At 37.0% G+C, this 11,550-nt stretch overlaps 1 protein-coding gene across 1 annotated transcript; it reads right to left on the bottom strand.

The window, feature by feature from the left end:
• Positions 1-817: 817 nt before the first annotated feature.
• Positions 818-10,757, bottom strand: Spcs3 (signal peptidase complex subunit 3). Its single transcript, XM_045155006.1, has 5 exons — positions 10,528-10,757; positions 8,735-8,808; positions 6,644-6,720; positions 3,588-3,703; positions 818-2,397 (listed from the first exon to the last, which is right to left on the bottom strand). The coding sequence occupies exons 1-5, from the start codon at positions 10,668-10,670 to the stop codon at positions 2,265-2,267; spliced, it is 543 nt and encodes a 180-aa protein (XP_045010941.1). The 5' UTR covers positions 10,671-10,757; the 3' UTR covers positions 818-2,264.
• Between the last annotated feature and the right edge of the window lie 793 nt (positions 10,758-11,550).

The raw sequence follows: 11,550 nt of genomic DNA, 5'->3' as shown, positions 1-11,550 counted from the left end.
CTCTGTGTCTCTGTAGACTTGATTATACTTCTTTGAAACACTGAGACTAAAGACATATTATCAAACAGAACACAAATCAACTCTGTAAAATGTAGAATGGCGATGAAGTAATAAAGCTATGCACATCCAAATAGGAATTCCTGAGAAGCAGACCTCATGGCACTCTGGAGCAACCTTATCCTGAGCAGCTGCCTTAGGCAAGGAAAAACGGAAACCTTTTTACATATAATGCTAGTTGGGCTTTGCTACTTTTCTGCCAGATTCCAAAAAGTGGGCTTTTCAAATAAAGCTATTCTGGTTATCTCAGTATTACTGTCTATAAGGCTGACAGATCCACTCATCAAAGGCGTAATGAACTATTGAAGCAGAACCTAGATCTAGCTTACAGATTCCATGCTTGCCTTTCCTTAATTAGAATATGCCTGATTACTCTAAGCTTTAACACATGTAGATTTTAAGTTTACATACCTAGTATGTGTTCAGAGTGAGTAAGTTAAATTTTCTAGGTATAAAATGCAACAGCAATGTAGGTTATTATAAATTATGCGCCAGTGTTTCCATCATCCCCCGACTTCAGATTATTTTATTCAAGTGCTTTTCTGTTCAATCTTTTGCTGAACAGATGAAAGAAATTTTCAAGTTTCATTTTGTTTTACCATCTAAGTCAACTAGTCCAATTTTGTCATCTTACAGACAGAGAAACTAAGATCCTGAAAAGTTTATGAAATCAAACCAGTTTCTATTATCGTTACCCATTCTGCTAGTTTGTCCAACTCTTATATACATGTACTTATAAGAACTGCACCACACCATATAATAGCTGGTAAACAGCAATGTATTTTATGAGTTAAACACAACAAATGTTAATTTAACTATTATTAGAAAGAATTAGCCCTTTTTGGTTACTATTGATATTATAAGTACAGTGTTGGTTCTTGTTCTTAAGCGTAGTTCATTTACACTTATCACCACCAAGGGTATTATCTGATCACTGCACTGAAATCCATTGTGCCTATGTTCAATCAGTGTATTTAATTTTTCTGCATACATTTAGACTTTCCTAAACCAAGGAATATGAACAGAATAGAGCATTATCACTATATAAGCAGCTGGCAGCTTTAAAATGAGTCCCTTCCATACAGGATAGGAAACATATTTTAGGAGGGACAGAAAAATGTGCTCAAGGTAATAAAATCCGCAACAAAAATCAGTAAGCAAAACTGATTAGTGTGCAAACTAAGGTGTACAAGAAAGGGTAAGCTTAGAGAATCAGATGGGAGTTAAAGTTTTAACTTCATTCCTTGCTATTTAATTTGGAAGTAATTCAATAATCCTCTGGGTTTCAGTTTTGTCATCTACTAAGAGCTATAATTTGCACTATTTGCCTCATTACAATGTTGAAAATAGCATAAATCAAAGATACCAGAGGGTGTTGTATATCGAAAAGCACACGCCAAATGTTACTACTTCCTTAGTTATTAAAATGCAGGACTACAGAAAATTGTGAAGAACTCCATTGGCATGCTCATTAGAACAAACTCAATTCAAACCACACACACATTTTCAACTTTCAATGGCAATATTAAAAAATTATACAAAGATATACAAAAGAAACTTGCTGGGAGAAAGCACTAAGGGACATAATTTTGGTTCACTTGAGACTATAAAATGAGTCTGAATGATTTTTACCACAAAGAGGTATTTAGATCTTAAGTGGAGAAAGCTGCTACTCACCTATGAAAACTAAGCACATGGAATAAAATTCTATCACTTTAGACTTTTTTTTGTAAACCAAACTTTGAACAAATAACTATATTAATTTTCTAGTAATGTAACATATACTAAGAGATAAGAGAATGTCTATAGCTACCTCACATCTAATGTGAACTTGTATGAATGCTAAACATAAAACTCAGAGTTTTTATAACTCTAAAGACACCCAAAAGTTTAAAAAACCCTTCATGCTCACTTTATATTCCACATATAATGAAAATACAGAGGAAACTTCAAATATATATGCTTATACAGATAATTATGTAGTTGTCTTATTTTGAACATATGCTACTCTGGTAGCTTTTGCCTTGTTTGTAAAACTAAGTTAATCCCTTAGTACCTTTCTCTTCAGATATGTGCCTTTGATGTTTATTTTCTTTACCCCACCCCAAAAAAAGAAAGAAAAAAAAAATCAAAAACAAATACAGATGAAAAGGAAGAGATAAATGAGATATAAGTATAAAAATATGTTGTTTCAAACTCAGAATAATTTAATAACTCTTTGTTATTTCATATGTATCTGGAAATGGGACAGATACATGTCCTGATCCCGTCACAAGAGGTAGAATTCCAGCATTTGGTACAACATTCCAAGACAGGGTTAAAGTGACATTCCTATTCCCCCTAAAAAAGACAAAATAAACAGAAGTGAGCAGAAAAACCTGCAGCTTAATAAAAATACTTACAATCAAGTACTGAAATGTCAATTATTTATTATTAGCTATTTCTAATTGCCTAATCACAATACAACTATTTTCTCATCATTTGACATCCAGGGACATTAGAATACATGAACTTAAGTTTATAGGTACCCACATAATGATCTATATAAACTCACAATTGCAGCTTAACGCTACTGCCCGTAAGTTTAAATGAATGATATAGAAGGAGTGTGAGACTCATGCAACAAATTAGAAGACAATGATCTGAAGTCTAATTCTGTTGTTATGGGAATGTGCAAACTAGAACAAGTCAAAATTTGTAATGGTTTAAAATTTTTACTTTCAAATTCAAAAGTAAGGTTTAGTCAAAATAGTTTTCTTTTTAAATCCTTTCTAATAAAGCCTTAAAAGTGAAATGATCTGAGATCTTGATCAATCATTTAAAGAACAGGATGTGAGGGCGATCTGGCTGCGACATCTGTCACCCCACTGATCGCCAGGGTTGATTCGGCTGATCTGGCTGGCTAGGCGGGTGTCCCCTTCCTCCCTCACCGCTCCATGTGCGTCCCACCTGAAGCTGTGCGCTCGGTGGAAGAGGACGACCTTCCCTGAATAGAAGAGGACCGGTCTTTGGTCAAGGGTATAGGAGTAGCTGCACTCCCCTGCTAGAACCTCCAAACAAGCTCTCATTTCATGTAAAGAACAAACTGACATGCAGAAAAACTAAGAAAACCAATACCAACACCTAGATCAGATTGACTGCTTTCTCATTAAGATTACCCTGACTCATGTTCAGAAAGCAGACTTTAATTTGACAACAGCAGCCCATGATCTCTCTTTAATTAACAGTAAATGCTATCATCCATTATTATAGTTTGACTGTTACATTTTATATACTGCAAAAAGAGTAATTATCAGAGATCCAAATTTGTATTTCCTCCTCAGTTCTCTAGTTCAGATTTCCATATTTTTCTATCCAAGTTTTCTCTCTCCCTCTTCTTCCTCTTCTTTCTCTCTTTCTCTGTCTCTTTCAAGGTAAATGCTCTGCCACTGAGCTATACCCTTAGGGCCCTCTATTACTTATTTTAATAAATGTAAAAACATTACATCTTTCTTATTCACATTAAGTGTAAAAAATGACAAATTGCTCACTTGAGACCATTTCCATCATCAAAGAAAAAATATTTTGTTTTCATATCTTTCAACAGTAGCTTCGGATTATCACCTCTCAGAACAATCTTGTCCCAAAGGACAACTTGGTTCAGAGCCTATATCAAAATGAAAAGTAATCAGGTAACTCATCAGAAATAGCATCTTATCACTTCAACTTCTAAGTATTATAACACCAACAGTTTAACATAGGAATCAATCGAACTTTGATGGACTTCCTAAAATCTTAAAAGAACAGAAAATGTTGCGTAACATCAACAAAATCTGAAGGAATTTGCTCTTTTTAAGTAACCATTAGTTTGTAACACTGACTGCTCAGTGTCTGGTACCTACTAATAAAAAAGTACAGCAGTTATTTCCTTAAAAAGGATTTACACCTCTATTTTAAAGCCTCAAGCGTTAAACAGAGCGATTTAGTCTGAAGAACACAAAATCAAAGATATTGGTGAAATTAAATGACTTTGTATGACTATTACTCACCAAGGTAATATAACCTATCAAATTCTAGACTTATATGTATCTAACTGGCTATACTGGGATAAACCTTAATTATAAACACAACTGATACACACTTAACATAAAGTTGACATTTCAATGATTTCTTGGAAACTGTAGAATATGTTTATATATTGTTACTCTTATTTTCAAGAATAACCTTTAAAAATAAAACTTATTGTTGATTTTTTTAAGGTAGAAATCACATTGCATTCATACCAATCTTTCCAGTCCTAACCAAATACTTGGTATAAAATGTAGGCTTAAAGCAATCAGCTCAAGTGCTAAAATTATCAATTAGGAGATAAACTGAAAACTAAAACATTTCAAATAGGTATAGACCCACCTTTCATTACAAATCATCTCCAGCCTACACTAATAAAAGTACAGCATCATTTTGACAAAAAATAGTATTTTAATTCCACATATTTCAATTTGATGTATTAAGTACATCACTTTAAAACTTCAGGATAAGCACTAAAGTAAAATATAAGAAATTTAACAATAAACAAACAAATATCACAATACCTACTGTAACTCAACAAAATCTTTAAGTCAGGCTGGATTAATAATTTTTAAGCACAATGTATTTTAATCCTTTAATCAAATAGTTTAATAACATTTAATTGGAAAACTTATAAGTAATTCATAGACAAGCTCAAGTACTCAGACTGATGACTCTCACTACTATATAGCAAAGGGAAATAGTTTAGAAAACAGAAACTGTAGAAATAACTTAATGATACTAAATATATATACATGTTTGAACAATACTTGGTTATGAGATGAATTTTTAAATTATTTCAGTAACTTAAAAAAATTTAATCATTAATAAGGTTTTTTTATGAGTTTTAGTTTTAGCATAATCACAAGTTTGTGTATTCCATTATGTTGACAAATGGCTTTCTATATATAATCCCCCACACTGAATGCTTCCTTCTTTCCAACTAGTCTCTTCTATTTTGATGCCATCATTTTTTTCCCTTCTACTATGTGGGTCTCGTGTAGGTAGTGCCAGCCACTATGAGGCCATGAATATCTAGGCCACTTTGTGCACAGAATGCAATATTATAAGCACTCTTTCCCTTTCACTCTTTCCTTTGGCTCTTACATTCTTTTTTATTTATTTATTCTTCACTTATTTTTTTTTTGGGGGGGGGATAGAGAATGGGCACACCAGGGCCTTCAGCAACTGTAAACAAACTCCAGACGCATGCACCACCATGTGCATTTAGCTTATATAGGTCCTGGGGAATCGAACCTGGGTCCTTTGGCTTTGCAGGCAAGCGCCTCAACAGCAAAGCCATCTCTCCAGCCCACTTCTCAACATTTTAGTCACCAAGTTTTTAATCCCTTTGAGCACAAAGTCCCGAAACGCACTTCATGTGTAAAATGTACTTGTACTATAGTTGTCATCACCAATGGATAATATAAATTTTCATTTCAAATAGTCTTCTTAACCAAAGTTCAATTTTCTTTTTTAATCCTTTCCTATCACTTAGCAGATCAGAGGAGGAAAAAGTGTATGCTCTGAATAGGTTCTTCAAATTATGCATACATGCTTCAACCATTAGCATTATTTTCCACCTAGGTTTTCTGTGAAGAAATTTTTTTTTTTTCCTTTTTGGTTTTTCGATGTAGGGTCTCACTCTAGCTCAGGCAAACCTGGAATTCACTCTGCATTCTCAGGGTGGCCTCAAACTCACAGTGATCCTCCTACCTCTACCTCCCAAGTGCTGGGATTAAAGGCATGAGCCACCACACCCGGCTCTCTGGGAAGAAATTTCTTAAGTCCCTCTGTTCATTTTATAGTAATTACTTAAACTACACAATAGGATCCACTTTTAAACTGGAATTATTTTCAAAATGCTGAAAGTAAATGAATTAATTTTTAGGTAGTATAGTCAATCTTCTGACCTACAGAATTTTTCCTCTTCTTCAAGAATGCTACATGTTACAGAAGGTGTACAACATATGGCTTAAGAATGAATCTGAATATTAATGCCAGTTCACATACAACAAGTCTAGCAAAATTTAAATTCTTTTTTGAGCTAGGAGGAACATTGAGTGGAAAAATGGCTTGCCATTCAAGTCTGAGTACCTGAGTTTTGGATCCCCAGAGCTCACATAAATGTGAACACTCTAGTGTAGCCTCTGTAATCAAAGGGAGTGGGAGACAGAGCAATCTGAAAGAACAGCTAACTAGGCAAATAAAAAGGTGAATGACCGACCCTACCTCAAACAAGGTAAAAGGTGAGGACCAACACACAATTCTTTTAAGTTGAGAAATGTATCATTAAAAACTCTCCTGATTTCCTTACCTATCTATTACTTTGCATATATATTTGTTTGAACACATTGCTAGTCACAGAACAAACGGAAAAAGGGTGCCACATCAGAGAAAGGTTTCTTAGTACAGATACATCTCCATAAACTTGGTGCTGTTTTTACTATGTAGGTCAGATATTTTGAATAAAAAAAATTATGTTCATAAAAAAATAATGCTTTATATATTATCATTATATACTTAAATATATACTTACATTATTTTTTGTTGAATATTCTGCTGATAAATAAAGAAATAACTGTTTAACATTCCAGTCAAATATGTTTTCTAGATGTAAATAAATTAAGGAATATGCAAATTATAATGCAATAATGCAGCCCACTTTTTAGCTCAAACTGACCTGGAATTCACTATGTAGCCTCAGGGTGGCCTCAAATTCATGGTGATCCTCCTACCTCTGCCTGGGATTAAAGGCATGCACCACCACTTCCGGCTTCAGCCCCCAAGTTTTAAACAGATCTTAATTACCCTTAGATTAATTATCTACAGCAACACTAATATTAAAACAAAAGGAGAGAGCCCAGAAACATACAAAAATCACTAATTTAATAAAATATACAAGACAAATATAAAATCAAAATGTCTCAACATATAAAGTTCTCTGACAAAAGAAAAGTGAATACTAATTTGGCTCAATTCAGCTTGGGGTAGGGAAGTATACTCACTAGAATTAACTGCAAGACTATACAACTAAGAAATAAGCTAACAGTTTGATATCATTAAATATCATTATTTTATTATGCATACTTACATACTAAACAGTAACAGACTTATTATATGCTACTTTTAATTATGTATCAATAAGAGTCATTTATTCAGAATTGAGAAGTCTAAGTACAGCTCATTACAAGGTAAAATTTCAACATTAGCACATTAAGAAAAACCAAATAAAGTATAAAGAAGATTGGTAATATCTAAATGTATTGAGATATCAGTACATTTCAATGAAATTTTCTACACAAGAGTACTACTTTCTCACTAGAGCTAAATTCCTTGAGTTTTTATTAATGGCATAAATATGTAAATGTACACACACAAACTTTAGCCTAAAAGTTTTCTGATACTATTTCTATAATCTAAAAAGCATATTTAGAATTAATTTCTACCCCAGATCTGGATCCAATAATTTAATTCTGAAAAATTGAAAATAATTTTGTGGTTACTAACAGCGGGCAAACGTGCTAAGCATACAATTAGCTTTAACTGTTGTTCTATACAAGCTCATACTGTTCAGTCTCCATTAACATTTTAAATCATGTGGTCTTAGAAACACAGGCAAGATCAAACAAACAAACAACGAAAAAAGGCAGAGAACAACACGGCCAAAGACTTCAAAATTACAAATCACTGAAAGTCAAAAACTTAGAAAAAAGATAACTCCTCATTACAATTTTTAAGATTCTAACACATGAACTAAAATGGCAAAACGTTGACATGGCTTACCAAGTGGCTTTGATAATGCCCCTCTGAACAATTCATTTTTAAATGCATAAGAAACAGATACTTGAGACTGTCTATGAACCATTTCTAGGCAGGCTGAGTTCTGCTAATATTTTTCTTTCTTCAATTTAAATGATCTAGTTTTACTGTTTCTTTCTAAGATTCAAACTTTGTTTAAATTTTATCAATTTACTGTTTCCACAAAGAATTTAAGATGTCCACACAGCTAACACATGAAGTTTTGCAAAGGCTGGATGACAAATTATTAAATAAGATACAATTTTACTGATGAAAATATAGGTTCTCCCGGGCATGGTGGTGCACGACTAATCCCAGCACTCGGGAGGCAGAGGTAGGAGGATCCCTGGGAGACCATACCTCGAAAAACCAAAAAAAGGTAAGGTAGGAAGGTAGGAAGGTAGGAAGGTAGGAAGGTAGGAAGGTAGGAGGTAGGAAGGTAGGAAGGTAGGAAGGTAGGAAGGTAGGAAGGTAGGAAGGTAGGAAGGTAGGAAGGTAGGAAGGTAGGAAGGTAGGAAGGTAGGAAGGTAGGAAGGTAGGAAGGTAGGAAGGTAGGAAGGTAGGAAGGTAGGAAGGTAGGAAGGTAGGAAGGTAGGAAGGTAGGAAGGTAGGAAGGTAGGAAGGTAGGAAGGTAGGAAGGTAGGAAGGAAGGAAGGAAGGAAGGAAGGAAGGAAGGAAGGAAGGAAGGAAGGAAGGAAGGAAATACAGGTTCAGGCATTTCAAGTCAGTGAAACAGTATACTCATTATCTACCCGCCCCATCTCTATAAAACATGTATCTCATTTATTTCAAGCTTTTAAGAAAAATGAAATATTTTCTGGAAGGATATCAGCAGTTATATCAAATGTAATGAACCCCAGATCACTTCTTTCTCTAGGTCCAGTGAAGTCTTCAACATTTTTTCTAGAAGTAAAGATAAAGGTCTTCATGACATCACATAAAATCCATATAACTTAAACTGAAAGGCAAGATTTAGTTGTATGCACATGTGAAATAGGACTTCCATAAAGTAATAAATGAGGGAAGCTAAGTGTAAAAACAGAGTAAGCATTGGAATTCAATATTGAAGACAGTGTTCAAATATTAAGGTCTCAGAAATACCTAAGAGAAACTCTGGGAAAACCTAGGGGACGATAAAAAGTGCTAAAAAGAAACTGCAAATATTTTAGGTAAGAGGTAGAATGGGTAGGCAAAAGCCATACATGGCTACACAGTGATGTGGAAAATAACAGCTGTTACTGAGTGCTTACTGTGTTAGAGTTACAAAGTATTTTTCACAGTTACCTCAAATAATTCTTCCAATAATCTTACCATTTATTTTTATTAACTTTAAACAAATGGACATTGACTCCCAGAATAGCAAGAAACTTAATGTGGCATCAAAGTTTATTCAATGTTTAATATGCGTCAAGTTCTTCTAAACCCTCACAGAGATGATGGTGGCAGTACCGATTTCTAACTTTAAGCACTATCTTAAAAAGCAACATGAGGGCAGGAAAAATGGCTCAGCGGTTAAGGCATTTGCCTACAAAGCCACAGGATCCACGTTCAATTTTCCAGGACCCATGAAAGCCAGATGCACAGTGGGGCGCACATGTCTGGAATTTGGTTGCAGTGGCTGGACGCCCTAGAGCGCCCATTTTCCCTCTCTCTCTGCCTCTTTCTCTCTCTCAAATAAATAAAATATATATTTAAAGCCGGGCGTGGTGGTGCACGCCTTTAATCCCAGCACTTGGCAGGTAGAGGTAGGAGGATCGCCTTGGGTTCAAGGCCACCCTGAAAATACATAGTGAATTCCAGGTCAGCCTGGGCTTGAGCAAAACCCTACCTCAAAAAAACAAAAATAAAAAATAAATATATGTATAGTTAAAAAAACTGAAAACAAAAACACTTGAGACATGGGGGATATTAAAATAAAAAAGCAGCACGAGGGGAGGGGATGAGTACAAGGTTAAGTGGCTTCTTGATGACTCTGGTAAAGACATTAAGTTTCGGATGAAAAACCTGATAGACCTTTCCGGAAGGTGTCATAGAGTAGAGGGTATGAAAATTAGGAACTATGCGTGAAAGACAAAAGTGACACAGAGCAAGGAAGGGGGAAAGAAACTATCAAAGTTTAAAAAAAAAAAGAAAAGAAAAAGTACCGGCAGTCATTCCGAAAGTCTATGTTTGGTATCTTTACAGAGTTGATTCAGATGGTTAGCTAAAGAGTGACAATAAAAGTAAAAGAAGGAGAAAATACTGTGGGCAAAGGCGAAGTTGTGTAAAATGGTCCCCTAACTTCAAAGCATCCGCGAGCGAAGTGTCCCGCGGGAGCAAAGACCAGAGCCGCAGCTGCAAAGGGAGCGGCAAGCGGGACAGCCAGCGAAGCGGGGCCGCAGCCCGGCCTGGCCCCGCGGGCGGCGCGGACCGGCAGGCCCGGCGCGGGGCGTGCTGGTGTGGGGCTCGCTCATTGGCCGGGAGGCGAGGAAGTGAGGAACAGGAAGCGAGCGAGGCTGCCCGCGACACTCAGCAGGCGGATTTGAGAACAAGCCCGGGAGACGACGAGGCACTCCCCGGTGACTTGCCGGGGCCCCTGGAGGCCGCGCGGACACCCGCCCGCCCGCCGTCAGCCGCACTCACAGCATGATTCGAGAGACGTGCAGTCGCACCGGAACGCTCCTGTCTTTGAAGGCGGTGGTGATGAAGCAGCCGAAGGTGAGCGCCGCCATCACGCTCAGCGAGAAGGCGAACAAGGAGTTCGCCCGCGACAACACCGTATTCATTGCGACCGTCTCTCAGGAGCCGCGTGTTCACCCACACGCACCCCAGCTCCCTCAGCCCCGCGCGCCCCCGCGGTGCGCACGTTCCCAGAGCGCGCGGCCCCGCCTTCCCCGCTCAGCCTTTGCCGCGAGCGCGCACGCGCAAGCCCATCTGGACAAACCCGCCTCCCCAGCCGCCAATCAGCGACTAGTACGGGGGAGGGGCGGCATTGCGGAGCAAGAGACCCGCCTCTTCGGTCCTAGGTTGTGGGCGTGGAATGCTGATGTGCGCTCTTCCTCGCTAAGCTCGTTTTCAGTTAAAAACTGCAGTAAAGGGCAGGAGTCATGGCCCAGCGGTTAAGGTGCTTGCCTGAAAAGCCTAACATCCGTGGTTCAATTCCCCAGTACCCAAAGGAAGCCAAGTGAACGGAGTGTCATATGCATCGGGAGTTTATTTGTGTGTGCTGGAGGACACTGCGGACCCTTCCGTTCTCTATCTCATTCTGCTTGCAAATAAATAAAATATTTCTTAAATATTTAAAAGAAAATATTCCACCAAAGATGTTTGCATCTTAACTGGGATTTTTGAAGATTGATAGGCGAACATCTCTAGGCTGTTGGGGAATCAAGGAAGATAATTGCTGTACAGCATAAAATATATACAAATTTAAAGGTAAAAAAAAATAAGTAATAAAATTAATGTATACATTCCCAATACCTTGAAGTTCTTTAGGGTTTAGGCCTTGAACGTGTTGGCTACCTTCACCTTTGTTCCTTTCACAACATCTTTTGCGAATGTGAAAGGTGTAAGCCAGAAACTGATGATAGTTTCTGCTGTCTAGTTGAGACTTTTCCCCTTTGCATCCCTTCAATTAATTTTTGCAATCATACAGGTAGGATTATT

This window comes from Jaculus jaculus, chromosome 1 (genome assembly GCF_020740685.1).
Source record: "Jaculus jaculus isolate mJacJac1 chromosome 1, mJacJac1.mat.Y.cur, whole genome shotgun sequence".
Taxonomy (NCBI): Eukaryota; Metazoa; Chordata; class Mammalia; order Rodentia; family Dipodidae; genus Jaculus; species Jaculus jaculus.
The sequence above is the reverse complement of the archived record's forward strand: the minus strand, read 5'-3'. Positions and strand labels throughout refer to the sequence as shown.

What these genes read in the sequence shown, in the direction of transcription:
- Spcs3 (XM_045155006.1), bottom strand. Translation starts at nt 10,670, where the DNA reads ATGAATACGGTGTTGTCGCGGGCGAACTCCTTGTTCGCCTTCTCGCTG. An exon ending in CACGTCTCTCGAATCATGCT is followed by an intron (nt 8,809 to 10,527) that starts GTGAGTGCGGCT and finishes CTTTACTTCTAG; the next exon opens with AAAAAATGTTGAAGACTTCA. An exon ending in AATATTCAACAAAAAATAAT is followed by an intron (nt 3,704 to 6,643) that starts GTAAGTATATAT and finishes ATTTTGATATAG; the next exon opens with GCTCTGAACCAAGTTGTCCT.